Below are 17,785 nucleotides of genomic sequence, written 5' to 3'. Positions count from 1 at the left end.
TACAAGACGACGTTGCTGCAACACTAAAATCTTTACAAATAGCTGGTATCAAAATATGGGTTCTGACTGGAGATAAAATGGAAACTGCACTCAATATTGGCATATCATGTGGACACATTAAACCCACTTCTTACAGCTATACCATCAGTAATTGTCGAGACAGGGAAGCCATTTCATACCACCTGACAACGCTACAACTTGAAATCGAATTTAGAAAAAATCAAGAGTGTTCCCTCCTCATTGATGGTGACAGCTTAGCTACGGCTTTAGCTGAGGCACCCAACGAATTTCGCATTGCTGCAATTAAATGTTCAGCCGTTTTATGTTGTCGCCTAAGTCCATTACAAAAAAGTCAAGTGGTTGCGTTAATAAAAAATGCTCCCGAACAATATATTACCGCAGCCATTGGTGATGGTGCGAATGATGTTAGTATGTTGCAGGAGGCACATGTTGGTATTGGTGTAATGGGTAGGGAGGGACGTCAGGCAGCACAATGTTCTGATTTTGCTATTGGCAAATTTTCTATGCTACAACGATTGCTGCTCGTTCATGGTCATTATCAGACACAACGTTTATCATTGCTGCTTTTGTATTTCTTCTATAAGAATGTCTTCCTTATGACCATCATTTTCCTGTTCCAATTCTATACGCTATATTCGACAACCGCTCCCTACGATTCATTGCCAATGACATTATATAATATTATATATACCACGCTACCGATATTGTTTATATCGTTAACGGAAAAACCTTACAAGGAGGAGGAGTTAATGAGGTAAGTTTATGTACTTAAAAATTCAAAATTCGCATTTAAAAAAAAATAAGGAGGAGACATCGCGAAATCCGGATCCCTAAAGTTTTGAACCGGATTTTTAAATAAGAAATCGGAATTATGTATTATTGTTTTAAAACAACGATTAATCATATATGCTTATCATATTCAAATTAAAACTAGTGAGCGGAGCAGTATAGTCGGACGGGGCGACCATATGATATCATACACAACTACCACGAACATTTAATTTTCTGCGGTTCTATATTCTGAGCCTGGGCAATATTCACTATATTTTCACCTTATTGACCGATTATAGGTCAACAGCTCCACATTCTAACCCTGGCGAATATTTACGCCACTTTAGATTTTGGTTGATTTGACCCTAAAAATATTGACCGATCATTATTCAAATATCCGTTCTACGCATTTGGTCAGATTCTCTGCCACTTGAGCTTGGGCATCTTCATCTATTCTTCCAACATCACCTAGCCAACGTAGTCGCAGCAGCTCGATCCGTTTTACTATGTCGATGTCCGAGAATAGATGGTATAGCTCATGGTTCATTCGACGATGATATTCACTGTCAACGCAGATCGGCCCATAGATTTTTCGAGGAATTTTTCTTTCAAACACTCGAAGAGTTGCCTAATCTGCTTGCAGTATCCATGCTTCAGATCCATATAATAGCACGGGTAGTATCAGCGTCTTGTAGAGTGTGAGTAGTAGCATCTGTTGACCAACACTATCATTCTTCGGTTTTCAAAGATGATGTTATTAGTTTTTTTTTTTTAAGTTGGTACCGTTCGCTACCTCGAAGCTGTAATTTTAAAGTCCCACAGTTGGTCCGAGTCTACTGGATGTCTTGCGTGTTGATACCATCAGCTTGGTCTTTTCGCCATTTACTGCAAGTCCCACTTTGACAGACTCCTTCTCAATTTGTTCCAAGGTGGCTGTTACTGCTCGCAATGTTCGACCCATTATGCCGATGTCGTCGGCAGGTAACATATGCTGTTTGGTGTACAGAGAGCCTTTTTTATTTCAAATTTGCATCTCGTATGACCTTTTCCAGCAGGATGTTTTATAGGTCACACGACTAACTGTCACCTTGTCTGAATCCTCGTTCGGTATTGAAGAGCTCCGAGAGGTCCTTTCCGACTTTAACTGCTGATATTGTACCTGTTAAAGTTATCCTGCATAGCCGTATTACTTTTGCAGGAATGATAAACACCTCTGAGCGGATTGAGCTGTCGAATGCGGCTTTGAATAAGTGGAATGTGTCGATGTATTTTGTATTTTCATGGGTATTTTCCAGAATCTGGAAATCTGGCCTATGGTGGATTTGCCAGGTCTGAAGTCGCATTCGTAAGGCCCAATAATGTCATTGACCATTGGCTTCAGTCGTTTACACAGTACGCTGGATATCACTTTATATGCAATGGGAAGGAAACTAATTCCTCTATAGTTGATACATATCGTTTTTTCTCCTTTTTTGTGCATCAAATTGTACTATTCAGTTGGTGCATGCTCCTGATCAGCGTCTGACCACCGGTTTTGAATAGTTCGGCTGGTAATCCATTGACACCTGCTGCTTTATTATTCTTCAGCCGATTGATTGCTATTCTAACTACCGTCTTTTATGATTAGTTATGGGTATCCTCTTCACCTCTACTATTTGATACCAGAAGTTTTTCAAAATGCTCCTTCCAGATCCACAAGGTAATGATCCGAATCGACCTTCGCTCCTCGCATCGATTGAACGTCTAAACACTGGACGAATGCCTTCCGTCTATCACAACATGGTCAATTTGATTTATCGTTGCTTGATCAGGAGAAGTTCAGGTGGCCTCGTGTATATCCAGATGCTTGAATCTGGTGCTGCTAACTACCATGTTTTTTTCTGCCGCGAAGTCAATCAACCTCATGCCGTTGTCGGATGTTTCTTCATGGAGGCTGAATTTTCCAACGGTGGGGCCAAAAATATTTTCCCTTCTAGGCGCTCATAAAATATGTCTTTGGTCAGCTCATATTTGTCTTCGGTCGGAACATAGGCGCAAATAAGACTGATGTAGAAGAACTTCGCTTTTATGCGGATTATAGCAATTTACTGAAGTGAATCTGGAGACGAGGTCTTTTATTCTTCTGTTAACCATAAATCCGCTGCCAAGTTCATGTCTCGTTTTATGGCAGCTATAATACAGTTCCTGTCCCTTTCAATCGCATTTCCTGTAAGGCAATAATATCGGCTTTGTACTTCTTGAGTACATCCTCCAAAGCGAAAACTGCGCCTTGTCTCTACAGCGTGCGCACATTCCAAGTGCGGATTCGCAGATCGTGATCTTTTGCGGGGTTCGTCAACATTAGGGGGGTTTGGTTTTCTTTTTCTTTGCTTTTTCATAGTAGGAGGGGTTTTTCGAGTGTGGGCAACTAACCCGATGCCTCAATCTATTTTTTATAGTTCTTATGGGTGAACTCGCAGCACATATTAGCTCACTATTTCAACGCGTGATGAACATAGCTACCCCAGGTGACACCGCGGTGAGGTCAGTGTCCTCAATTGAGATGATAGAGGGACCAAGATAAGCCTGGCCTTCGCCATGTTAAAGCCAATCAGAGCAGTTGTTTGGTATCTATCATCCCCTACGCCACCCGTAAAATTTGTATGGTTCGGGTTACAATAGTGGTCCTCTAGTGTGGCAATCGTAATACTAAACAGTATAAGAATATGCAAATATTACTCCCACATCCAAGTACGTACATCACTATAATTAATTGAAATTCAAAGGTCAACGTCTTCTCTTGAATATACTCTCAAACTCTCCAGCCTATGCCCTTCAGGAATAAATATATATGTCATAGAATGCAAATTTTTGCCATCTGGGTCCAATTGACCCGCTAAATAAAACACGTATGTCGGCATTTTGGAAGTTAACGTCGGGAGATAACCTAAAAAGGTTTGGTAATATTTTCCATTTCCGAGACATTTAAAAGCAATCGAATTTCTTTTATATGTTATATGCCAATATTACTGATATAAATGTGAGGATTATTTTTGCCTAAAACGTTAACCCCCTCAGTCGACACTCTGAAACAATTTTTTCCAGAAACAATTGAAAACTCATTTAATACGGGATTGGTAATATTTTCCATTTCCGAGATATTTAAAAGCAATCGAATTAAAATTTCTCGAAATTCTTTTATATGTTATATGCCAATATTACTGATATAAATGTGAGGATTATTTTTGCCTAAAACGTTAACCCCCTCAGTCGACACTCTGAAACAATTTTTTCCAGAAACAATTGAAAACTCATTTAATACGGGATTGTAGCAGGTCAGAATATTTTACAAAATGTTAAACATAAATTTTTACTGTAAGTCTCTGAATAGAATAAAATTCGAAAATCATCCTAAACGTCAGAAATCTTAAAAATATAAAAAAACTCATTTTAGGGTTAAAACCATTAAAATAAAATCAATTTTTAATTTATTATTTTTTTCAGAAAACCCGAACTCTATCGTAAAAATACCAAAAATAAGCAACTACAATGGCCAACATTTTTAGAATGGATTTTCTTTGGTCTTTATCATTCGATCATATGTTTCTATTTTGCCTCGTGGATATTCTCTGGCAATGATGTTATATTGAATGGTGGTCAAACTGCGGATTTTGCCTGCTATTGTGCCTTGCTGCTACACATTGTTATCATTGTGGTTAATTTGAAAATATGGTTGGAATCTCAATATGTAACCTATTGGTATATTGGTACAATTATTTTGTCGATATTGGCATATTTTCTTACAACGTTTCTGTATAACTTTTGGAATCAGTAAGTGGACGGTTTGAAAATATATAGAAAATTTAATTTCAATTTTATTTTTATATTTTTCCAGTCATTATGATACCAATATCTATGGAGCATATAATAAACTTCTGGTCTCCATACCAGTGTGGTTGTTTTGTGTTATTACCACAGTGTCCTGTTTGCTGCCTGACTATGTTGTTCGAGTGCTTAGGCAGACTTTTAATTTTACACGTGAAAATAAAAGTGTGTGCTAAATTAAAGATTGTATTAAAAAATATTGAAAATAGATTATTTAAATTATATTTTGTAGTAGAATGTGATGGTTGCTTTAGATTATAAATAGAAAAACACTCAAATTATACACACCAATAAAATAATAAATTCAAAACAATATTGATTTTAATTTGTTGTTGTTATTTTAATCATTATTATAAAGCAGTTGATTTTTTATCATTTTTATAACTCGTGTACATTTTATAACATGATATGCCTACTATAATATTGTCATTGAAAAAATATATTTTTATTTTTAAACAAACATTACTCTACATAAAATGTTATTTTTTTATAAACTAACTAAGATATGTCCGCTATTTCGTTATCGAATGTGGTAATTTTTTAAATCTAATATCGACCATAATTAAAAGTTTAATACCATTTAGTACCTATGTTCTCTTATAGTATGTAACTTATGTATAGTATGTAACTAACTCCATATTTCAACACAAATAAAGGATACTAAATTTTGTATCATTTGTTACCTGTTGTACTCTTGTATTATTTATTTCCAAAAAAATCCAAATTTCAAATATAGGTTCACCCAAATCCAAACTTAGTACCTGTTAGTACACATTAATATACATTTACATAACTACCTACATTAACAATCATAAGAATACGAATTTCCAAAACTTTCCACATAAACCAATCTTAATTCCAAATTTCAGGATTCCATCTCTATTGGTTCACCTGAATCCAAATTGTATCAAATTTAGTACCATTTAGTACGCATAAGAATAAATTTCCATTACTACCTAAATCATGCAATCCAATGGAAACATTTATACCCAATTTTAGGTTTCCAGCTCTATAGGTTCACTCTAAATCCAAATTGTACCAAATTTAGTGCCATTTAGTACACATTAGTAGACATTCCCATTACTTTTTACGTACCTCAGTCCCAAACAGTGATACTAACTCCAAATTTCAGGATGCTAGACCTATCGGTTTACCCTAAATCCAAATTGTACCAAATTTAGTACACATTTCCATTACTACATACATCATACAATCCAATAGAAATCTTATTTCCCAATTTCAGGATTCCAGACCCATAGGATTACCCTAAATCCAAATTTAGTACACATAAGTATGAATTTCCAAAACTATTTACATACCTCAATTCTACACTCCATTAGTGATATTAATTCCGACTCTATTGGTTTACCTAAATCCAAATTGTACCAAATTTAGTACTTTTTGTACACCTAAGTACAAATTTTCAAAACTGCATATCCCAATCCTACACCTCAACAGGAATCCTGACTACAAATAACAGGATTCTCTATCGGTTCTCACAAAATTCACATTGTACCAAATTTAGTACCATTTAGTACACATAATTAGGAATTCACAAAACTTCCTACATACCTCATTTTTCCAGCATTTGAATTTAAGATTCAATTCTAAATTTAAATTGTATCAAATTTTGTATCACTTTGTATCCATAAGTACAAATTTCCAAAGCTACATCCATACCCTAATCTAAATTTCAGGATTTAAACTGTATCGATTTCTCCAAGTTCAAATTATAATAAATTTAGTACAGTTTAGAACTTTTCGTATACATGAGTACACGCTTTCAAAACCACCTCCTTATATCGACAGTGCTTTTCAACCTTAATTCGCACTCCAAATTTCAAGTTTTAAGCTCTATACATTCACATACTACGTAATTGTACTAAATTTAGTACATTAAAGTACTTTTCGGATACTTATAGTTCGAATGTCCAAAACATTTCCTATATCTATTCTAGACTCCATCAGTGACCTTCATTTGAAATTTAAAAGTTCTAGTTCGCCAGATACAAATGGTACCACATTTAATACTTTTTAGTACTTTTCGTGCCGTTTAGTTCATTAATGTACTTTTCGGATCTTGTAGTTCGAATGTCCAAAACATTTCCTATATCTATTCTACACTTCATTCTACACTCCTGACCTTCATTTGAAATTTAAAAGTTCTAGCTCTACCAGTTCGCCAGATACAGATGGTACCACATTCAATACTTTTTAGTACTTTTCGTGTCGTTCTAGTACGAATTTCCAAAAGCCCACCTACAATTTGCAAGATTCTAGCTTTAACCGTCTGGGCGTTGATGAAACGTTGAGTCAGTCAATCACTTCACTCCTTTATTAGTATAGATAATCAGATTGCTGTGAAATGTTTATGCGTCTAATTATTCTATTCGGCGAAATTGACACATCTTAAAACCAGTAAGGAAAGTAGTAAAGCCGTAGTAGTGGGCCGACTATATGATACCCTTCACCACTTTGGGTATATTCTACATATGTATCCCAACAGACGACGCGTTTTTGTTATATATCTATATCTGAACCGATTTCAGGGAAAATTGCCAGAGACTAATTTATATTACTTCAGTACGTTGTTTCATTTGGCCTTGCTATAGATCTTTTCACGCAGCTTAGCAACATCATTTTAGACTTAATTCAGTACTTCAGTAGTATTGGCGGTTTATTTGGGATACCATTTGTATTTTGTTTTTATAAAAAATAACTATTTATTAGTGGGGAATGTATGGCATTGATTGCCGAGGGGAAAGGCAGGGAAGACTATAGTTTCGGATCACGCCACTGATCCTCATCAGTTCCCTTAGTTTTTTGTTGGGAAATTCTCCCCAGAAGCTATTGCTTCTATACAAAAAACCTTTCAAACCCAAATGTCTCTTGTAACAAAGCGAAGTACTTAGCTGACCAACGTACCCTATACCAAAATTCGTGCAAATCGAAAGATATATATGGACTTTGGTACACAATTTACCTTAAATCGGACGAAGATATATATGGGAGCTATATCTAAATCTGAACCGATTTTTATGAAATTTTACACACATCATTCTAGACCTAATTCATTACGCTGTGCCAATTTTCGTGCAAATCGAAAGATATATAGGGACCGTTTACATTAAATCGGACGAAAATATATATGGGAGCTATATCTAAATCTGAACCGATTTTTCCCAATTTCAATAGGGTTCGTCCTTGGGCCAAACAAATGAGCTGTGCCAAATTTCATCCAATTCGGATCATAAATGCGACCTGTACTTTGTTTACAATTTAACATCTACAGACGGACATGCATAAATCGAATCAGAAAGTGATTCTATGCATATTCTCAAAAGGAACCATGGGTCTATCTCGATTATTTTTGCCTGTTACAAACATATGCACAAAGACATAATACCCTGTACCACAGTGTGGTGAAGGGTATAAATATGAACCAAGACTGCTACTTTACAATATGTTAATATCATTCTTGATTCGGCTATATCTTCAAATATGGGAGGTCTCCTTAAACGCTGTTTTTTTCTTTCACTTATTTTTTGAGCGTAATGCTGATTTTTAATATTACGCTAGATTCATTTTATAGAATCTAATATAATTTATGACAGACTCAGTTGAGCAAAATAATGACATTGTTAACCGGTTTATGATATCAATAAATGTTTGTGATATCAATTTATCATTGCGTTTAATATTAACATCCATTCCCAGATATATAATTTTTTTGGATCAAAAATAATGCAAATCATTGCCACAACAATAATAATAAGAGCAATAAGCTCTACTAGGCAATTAAATAAATACAAAAACAAAATATGCCTCGTAATTTGAATGATATTTGGATACAAATTGTGCTGAAATTGAATGGATCTCTTTATAAATTGAGAGACATTCCAACTAGATTTTATAATTAAATATGTAAACTTAATGTGAAGAAAAATCAGTGAGCGGAGCAGTATAGTCGGACGAGGCCGGCCATATGATACCCTAACACAATTACCACTGAACACTAACATTCTGCGGATCTACATTCCGAGCCTTAGCAATGTTATATTTGCACTCTCTTGACCGATTAGAGGTCAAAAACTCCTCTTTCTGACTCTGGCATATTTTTCGAATAACATTTTTTTTAACATTTTTTCTTAGTGAACATTTACGCTATAAAACTCTAATTTTCTTATTTTACACACAAATGTCTGGGCTCATTTAACTTGATAACTAATGACCGATCGCCATAAAAACCGCCATTCCAATTAGTTGGTTAGATCGATTTTTCGTGGTTCTGATGTTCGGCTTAAAATAACGGCCTATTTCATCCTCTTAATTCCACCTCATCATCAGCAAAAATTATAGGAATCGTTCTTTAAAATAACCATAACTTCATTCGAAATTTCATAGCCATCAGCGGGACCTTTTTTGCTCTATTGTAAATTAATACTAAACAAAATCAGAGTAGGTAGACCCTTGTAAATATTTACGTTTAACTCCCACATCCGAGTATATACATCAGCATAATTCGTTTCAATTTAAAGGTTAACCACACCACTAGGATATACTGTCACCTTTTCCTGTTCTATGTCCACCACCTTTTCCTGTTCTATGTTCACACAAAAGTCTGGGTCCATTTGGCTTGCAAAATATTGGGAGACCTTCATAAGAGTCATGTTTATTCTATGGCCAGACCCCGTTCTCTGTGTAAAATTTTGTGATGTTCGGCTCATAACTGTGGGTCTAGACCGTCCAGAAAAAAAAAACAGAGTACATTGGTCCATTTCATACCCTAAATATTAACAGATCATTATCAAAAACAATAGCGTCTTCTATGGCCGGAACCCGTCCTAAATGCAAAATTACGTGACTGGTCCATAACACACTGAAGACCCCTATTGTTTTTGGGAAAGATCGGTTAATATTTAGGGGATGAAATGGACCAAATACTAAATTTTTATCGGTTTTTCTGGTCGCTCCAGAGGCCGCAATAATGGCCCGATCATCGTGAAATTTTGCATGGAGAAGGGGATCGGGCCAAAGAATAATCATGCATGTTTTCATAAAGATCGGTCAATATTTAGCGGGTCAAATGGAACCTGACTTTTGTGTGAAAATTTTGTATTCTATAGCATATATATTTACCACTGAAGGACATAGACCCGAGAAGTTTATATTATATCCAAGAGGAGTGGTTGACCTTTAAATTAAGACCAATTATATTGTTGTATGTGCTCGGATTTGGGAGTTACAACTAAATATTTACAGGTATCTCCGTATTCGTATATTATTTAGTAACCCATTATCACTCTAGAGAGCGGGACTATAGCGCTGATCGCTTTGAAATGTTCCATGAGGTTCCAGGTATGGTCAAGGACAACGCCTATAATTTTCGGTAATGATCAGATAATAATTTTGGAATGAAGTGAACCGAAAACTTAATTTTTTGTGTTATTTTCGAGTCGATCTATAGACCACAAATGAAAGCCGAGCATCACAACACAACCCACGGTGAAGGGTTTCGGACAATAGCTGTACTGAATACTCGTAATATTCGGAAAATATGTCAGTGTGAGGAAGAGTTGATATTTACCTCTAATCGGGCAAGAGGGTACAAATATCACGAAATATTGCTCAGGCTCGCAATAAACATCCGCAGAAAATTTGAGATCCGTGGTAGTTGTGTAGGGTATCGTATGGTCGGTTCCGTCCGACTATACTGCTCCGCTCACTGGTTTTTAATAAAGGAACGGCCTTTTTTCGTTGGGGGCATGATTTGTAAGGAGCATATGTCTGACTCTGGAATGAACTAGGATTATTAAATCGCAAACAAGAATATAGTGGACTACATTTGTTTTGCAAAATAGCCCCATTTCAACCACAAACTAAATAAAAAATAAGAAAGATTTTCGTCGATTTTTACCAAAATCATAAAATTGTGATTTGATAGCTAATTTAAAAATACTGATAACATTAGAACTTCGATGTATTTTTATTCAAAATTAATTATTCACAATGTTCTCATTTTGAATCTTAAAATTCCAACGCAATTAAAAAGAACACATATCTGGTTCTGGTATGAACTAGGATTATTGACATCGCTCGAAAATTAGAAGAATTGCGGTCAGGGAGAATTCTTTTTTTTTTTTTTTTTTTGAAAATCGCGTATTTTTTACGACAAACAAAGCTGAAAGATGTGGAATAGATTGGATTTATCCTAGTTGATACGATAGCTATCTAGGGCCAGTATAACTTGAAAAATTGGAACCGATTGGATTAATAGTTTTGAATTATCGTGAACGCCAATTGTAGAACTGGCTCTCTCTTAAGGGAACCCCCCCCCCCCATTCTCGATTTGAATTTTTTAAGATTTTCAATACCAATGCTTGTTAAGGTTTGTAACTTTGCACATATATAATTGAAGATTTAAAAAAGAAGAAAAATAATTTACAAAAAATTTTTGTTATTGTTTTGTTGTTGTTTTTTGTAATTAAAGAAAATGTCCTTATTTTTGATGGCGGGCATGATAACTCCTCACTGGAACATCGGAATCCGAAAATTCCAACGGTGTTAGAAAGAGTACATGTCTGGCTCTCGTATGAACTAGGATTATTGACTTCGCTCTAAAATTAACAAAATTGTGGACCTTTGAAAAAATATTTTTGGAAAATCGCCGATTTTTGACCAAAAACCAAATTAAAAAATAAGGAAGATCTTCACCGATTGGCTTTATCCTAGTTCATACGAGAGCTATACACTCCCAGAGAAACGATGCAAAATTTGGAACCGATTGGATTATTAGTTTTTGAGTTATCGTGCCCGCCATTCGCAAAAAAATGTTTAGAGAAAAACGCGTTTAAAGTTTGAGAAACCCTTTAGCCGTCACTTGATGCTGACACACTAAATCGGATATATCTTCAACAGTTCTTGAGATTTTCACTTGAAATTTTGTAGAGACATTCTTTAATCAGTGTAGATTCGAATTATATCAACAAAAATTTTGACCCCGAGAATGGGGGGGTCCCCTTAACTCTCTTTTCTTTGGATACTTCATTTTGCGCGAATAAACAAACAATAAAACCGATGCCTGATTGTTTTTTAACTGTGTTACAAATACGTGGCAGCGACATTTTCAAATAGTATGAAATCTAAATATCTGGTACTGTTGCATTATGAAACAGGATATATTGTTCGAATGCAAATGATTGATTATATCTTCAAGATTTTTTGAAATGTTTACAAATAATACAAAATGGAAATCGATGCAGAAACCTGTTTCACGAGACCTGTGCTTGGAGGTAAATGTAACAAAAGCTACCACAATCGCATTATTGTGGAAAATCATTGAAGCTGTCGTGAAAAAGCCAAGTAAACAAATTTTTGTATATTATTTTTGTATTTATTCCAAAATCGCGGAAAACATCTTTTATGATACGCCCAATTGATATGGTTGCAGGATTATACGATTCTTGATCTCCAGCCGAACAATGTTCGCTCTAGTTTGCCATGTCATGCATTTCATTTGTTTTCCCTTCGAGATCAGTAATTGTATTATGGAGAACACAGATGGCTTTAACGGTATGTTCTTTAAATGATGGGTCAGTTTCAATAGACTACCAAAGTAAACACGACTTTGCATTTATAATTTCAAAGGCATATTCTATACATATTCGTGCACGGGATAGACGGCAATTGAAATATTCATTATCTGTGGTGCAATCCCGTCTTGCATATGGCCTTAAAAGAACGTTCATTAAAATATATGCCCAATCTCCAACAAGCACATATTGCATTACAATATACGTGCTGGGATAAGCAAATCGACTTTCGGCTAATAGAATTTTTGTATTAAAAATTCTAAAAGATGAAAACAATTTTGATCAAAGTCATCTTTTCCAGATCGACTTTTGATTTTCTTCGTAATTACTTGGTTTGTAATCACATGGCCCGCATGGCCAAAAATTTCACAATCAAAAACTTCAGTTGACAACAAATCATATAAAAATAAAATTTTTATTCGATTTACCGACTATTGCTAATTCGGTTAAAGTGGAAAATCGATTTCGAGCAGGTTTGACAAAAGAGCGAAAAGTCGACTTTTTAGTCAAAGACAAAAATCGAAAAGTCTAAAAATCGACGTGTTGGCCAGTGGCAAAAATCGAAAAGTTGACATTTGCGCTCGACTACGTATCCCTACTGGGAAGATGCCTATCGGCTGGAACAAATTGTCTTTTTTTAGATGCATTGAATGTACCACCATCCCATTGCTTTTCATAACCATCTACTTTTTTATTACAATAAATTTGCAATGTGAAAAATCGGTTTTTAACTTTCTTAAGCTGTGGCATATGTATCGATTGCAATATTTCCCAATAACTATTTTGTTAATATTTTTCTGAACAAATACACCAAAGTCGTAAAGAATACTCCGGTGGTCATATGTCTGAAATTGTAAATTATATCATTCACATATATCTTTTTCAGGGCAACAATTGAAGAAAAAATGGAAAGAATTAAGAGACCAATTTAGAAATGACTTTAGAAAAATTCCCGTGGCACGATCGGGAGATCCAGGTATTTCAATCCTTTCTATTTCTTAAAATACACATAAAGAAAATCATCAGAAAATTTGTTGTCATCTGCAGAATTGGAATAAGCGTCAAGGCAGAATTGGAATTAGCTGATAATATAGAGAACGAAAACTCATTGTAGAAATGTGCGAACCAAACTTTCATTTATGAGGTGTTACTGTTATATGGGGGCTATGCTCAAAAGTGAACCGATGTCGATAATTTACGGTAGCAATATTTGTTACCCAATTAAAATTCAAAATATTAAATTATATCGAATTTGATTAAAAACGTGCCCAAACTCTATTGTAAAAAGTGGACCGATATCAATCATTATAGCCAAAACGTGCCATAAATTCCTAAAACAACGAATATGAATTTATGCCGTTATATGGCTGCTAAACCTAATCGTGGACCAATATACATATATAATTTCCAATACCAATCATCCTAGGAGTAGTAGCAATGTTTGTGCAAAACATCAAAGGTATATCTTAAATATTACAAGCTCTATCCTGATTTGTACAGACGGACAAGTTACAAATGGAATAAATGGAGGCGCACCCTTTATTGAACACTCAAATTCAGTGATATATTTTGTGAGTAAACCTCATATATAGCATACCAAATTGTCATTATCTAAATTTGTCTATTTTATGAGCCTTTTTTTTATTATTACTTATTCTTAAAGGATTAACAAAAAATAAATATTTGTAGAGTATTTTGCGTTAGATATGTTAATTATGACAAGAAACAAATTTTCTTTCGAAGGTGTGTTTAAAATGACTAAGTCAGTTTAACCGACAATATTTTCATGTTTAACCCATTATAAGTTTAAACTCACAACAACAAATTTTATCATTCTAAAAAAAAACACAAAAACCAAATAAATGATTATTTAAATTGTTATAGGCCGAGGTGCAGGTGGAGTTCTATGAAAATTATTGACATATAACAACAACAAAATACATTGTTAACAAAAAACAATAACGTCTATACAAAAACAAAAAAATATTGCTGATAAGATTTGAACAAAAAAAAAAAATCAAAAAGAGTTTAGACGCCGTGTTGCGACTCTTATCATTCAAAACAAAAGATTTTGCAAAGCACCCAAATGAGCACGAAAAACAACTGTAGATATCACTCTCTGGACAGTGTTCAGGTGCATATTACTCTCTGAAATGGGGTTTTTGAGTGCTCTTTTTCTCTCAGGTGTTAATTGGGCTTTAGATAACCGAAACCATGGCAGTTGATTAAATAGTCGACGGTACGGTTAGCATGGCGTTTGGCTGTGACATGACATGACTGTGTTGTGGTTTCGGTTCTATTGACGGTGCAGGTAGTTGGTACAACTCCCCAAAAAATTATATTGGGCAAATATTCGGATTTGTTTCATTCCTTCAAGGGCCGATAGTGTTTAGTGTGAAAGAACTTTATTGTTAATTGGTATTTTTGCCTCAGTTAAGTTTTTTAGTTTTTAATTAGTTCAACGCTCACTCTCTCGTTGGTTCTTCGATTCGTTGATTGACAAAATGTGACAATTGTTCGCTTATGCTCATAGTCAAAAATTATAGTTCGAAACGGTTATTGGCTATTTTATTCCTTGCAAAATAATATTAATAATTAATTGATAAAACTTTTAAGTGTTCAATTCTGGAAAACCAAAATAAGAAAGAAAGAAAAAAATAATAAATAAATCGCAATAAATTATTTCCAAATTTTTACAACAATATTGCCGAATATTAAATAGAAATTTACATAGATATTACATATTTACATATATAAAGTGATTAATAAAAATTAAGTGCATAAATTTTTCCTATTGCTGAAGTGCTGGAACGTGTGCCTCCTCTCTACATTTTTTATATTTGGCAAAATATCGTTTAAGTGGATTACTGATCGCTATCTTCAATACAAAATGGTAAGTTTTATAACCCAATACGTATGAGTGATATTTTTACGCAATATAACAAATACGTTGCTGTTGTTGTAATTTATGACATTTGGCAATATGGCTGATTATATTAAGGTGTGTAATATTGGCTAAAAAAATTAATTGAGGAAATTAGTATTTTCTAGAAATTCCCTTTTTGAAATTTTCAATGAATAATTCGGTAAATTGGTATGTATGTGTGTGAACAATTTTGGCTCATAGATAGCGAACAAAGTTTGGATTTACCCATTTGATTGTTGAACGTTATATGTTAAAAAATTAGCGCGAAATTTGAATGTTCGAAGTCTAAGTGTATTTGATTTTCGATTATTTTTTTAATTATTGAATTGAATATCTTCTGAGAAATTAGAATATTTTATTAAATTCCGGGAGCTATAGTTCTCTAGGGATGCTACGATCGAAGAATTGTGAGAATACAAAATATGAAATTAGCGTCAATTCGTTGGAAAATGTGTTGAAACTCCTCAGAGATCGAATTTTAGTTGGTGCTGTATTGTAGGGTGTACTCTAAAAAGTTCATATTATTGATTGTAGGAAGATTTACTACCCAATGAGAAAACAAAACACCAAATTACAGTCAATAATGCCAAATATTGGGAGATACCGTAATATGACGGTCACGGGAGAATACTTCGATATGTTGGAAATTTTATACTCTCCAACATGTAAATTAAATACTTCCGATGATTGAAATATTAGCGGAATCGTTATATGATAGATTAAACAATTGGAGGTACAATTATATGGAACCAATATTAATAAATGTTTGTTCGAGGGGACTGAAGACTTTTTTCTATAGACAAAAGTCATGCTAAGGGACTTGACGATTTTTTTCCTATAGAAAAAAGTTTTTCTGATGTTCCTCACAATGTATATATATATATATATAGAACAAAATATTTTTCGGGGTCCTAAGGATTTTTTTCTATCGAAAATGTCCTCCTTGTATACTTTCCACCAAAAGGTGGAGTGTATATCATATTCTTCTACAAAGTATATATATTCATGATCAGAATAATATTATATGTCGATTTATGTCTGTCCGTCTGTTGAAATCATGATAGAGATATTTAAGATAGAGCTCTGAAATTTTGCACATACATTGCTGGCACTCCTAGAATGTTTGGTATTGCAAATTAGATGTATTGGTCCACGTTTTGGTGTAGCCCCCTATAACGGTACCTACCAATATTTGGGAATTTTAGACACGTTTTCCAACGGAATTGACAGTAATTTGGTATTCTATATTCGGCCGGGACGAACTTATCATGTTTTCTTTATAAATATTCCTCCTCAGGGCCCTGGCAAAGTCACTCATAGAAAAATCTGCCTGTAGAGCTTCACAATTTTTCCTCAACTTCCACAGAGGCTTTACGATTTTTTTCTTTAGAAAAAAAGGTCACTACGGTGGCCTGTCATTTTTTTTATAGAAAAAGTGTTTCTCTTGGGCCTGTCGAATTATTTTCTATAGAAAAAGTCTTCCAATGTATACTGACGATTTTCCCTTGGGGGTATAACGATTTTTTATAGAAAAGTCTATTTCAGATTTCATGATTTTTATCTTAAAAAAGTCGTCCATAGAAGTCTGACTTTTTAATAAAAAACGTATTCTCTCGCAGGGCTATGAAATATAAACATGTAATAATGTATCAAAACCAGTTATTTGTGGACTCATTCCGTGGTTGACAACCGGAATTGAACTACACTAACTAAAACACCTTAAAAAATAGTCGATGGTTCGTTCATCTTAGGCGGCATTTGCAGATTTAAAGGAAACCTCATATCCTTTATTCGATTTTATACCCTGGATACTTCCCGCGTGCCCGAGTTGTGGTCTTACTGAAGTCGCCTGATCGGGTTAGGAGTGATCCTCGCTCGTATCGGGGCATAAACCTTCTCCCAGTGCTTGGAAAGGTACTGGAGAGGATTATGGTGGCACGGCTTAGGGAAAGCTACAGCGAAGGTACGTCCTTGTATCAGTTCGGTTTTACCGAGGGTAGAAGTACTGTGGTCTGAAGGGATGTGCAGCGGGGTTGCCCACAGGTTTCCATTTGTGGTCCATGAATATGGAACCTTATGATGGATCCCCTGTTGCGGAAGTTAGCTGCTTCCTTCAAGGTCTGTGCATATGCGGATGACTTGCTCATTATGATTGAAGGGGATAGTCGCCTTGAACTGGAAAATCGTGGTGAGCAAGCTATGCAGATTGTGCAGGCTTGGAGTGACCGAGTTGGAGTGGAGGTGGCTACCGAGAAGACGGTGCTGATGCTGCAGAAAGGCAGGTTGGCACGCAGACGTCCTTCCTGCATTCGAGCTGGTGAACGCGGCATAAGGTATTCGTGTACTGTTAAATATCTCGGAATAACAGTGTCAGAGCGTTTGAATTTTCTTCTACACTTCGATCGGTTGAAAGAGAAGCTGACAACGGTCGTTGGGACCATCAGGCGTGTTTTGCGGACTGATTGGGGCTTGAGTAGGCGTTCTGTGCGAATCATATATGGTGGGCTTTTTGTTGCCTGCGCAAGTTATGGTGCACCTATATGGTACAGAACTGCCTCTTCTGCCTTTGGGCAGAAGAAGCTTTCGTGTCAGCGGGTCGTCATGTTAGCGT

At 35.1% G+C, this 17,785-nt stretch overlaps 1 protein-coding gene across 1 annotated transcript; it reads left to right on the top strand.

The window, feature by feature from the left end:
- The first annotated feature begins 77 nt into the window (after positions 1-77).
- LOC133323462 (phospholipid-transporting ATPase IF-like) lies at positions 78-4,832 on the top strand. Its single transcript, XM_061532387.1, has 3 exons — positions 78-775; positions 4,276-4,602; positions 4,667-4,832. Exons 1-3 carry the CDS (start codon positions 78-80, stop codon positions 4,830-4,832), a joined length of 1,191 nt encoding a protein of 396 aa, XP_061388371.1.
- The last annotated feature ends 12,953 nt before the right edge of the window (positions 4,833-17,785 follow it).

This window comes from Musca vetustissima, unplaced genomic scaffold, assembly GCF_032173495.1.
Source record: "Musca vetustissima isolate MV318-11 ecotype Yass unplaced genomic scaffold, APGP_CSIRO_Mvet_v1 utg9404, whole genome shotgun sequence".
Lineage (NCBI taxonomy): Eukaryota > Metazoa > Arthropoda > Insecta > Diptera > Muscidae > Musca > Musca vetustissima.
Note: the sequence above shows the minus strand (reverse complement) of the source record. Positions and strands in the feature narration are given on the sequence as shown.

Coding starts and splice junctions, on each gene's coding strand:
- LOC133323462 (XM_061532387.1), top strand. CDS start 78: ATGGAAACTGCACTCAATATTGGCATATCATGTGGACACATTAAACCC. Junction 776..4,275: donor AAGGAGGAGGAGTTAATGAG/GTAAGTTTATGT, acceptor TATTTTTTTCAG/AAAACCCGAACTCTATCGTA. Junction 4,603..4,666: donor CTGTATAACTTTTGGAATCA/GTAAGTGGACGG, acceptor ATATTTTTCCAG/TCATTATGATACCAATATCT.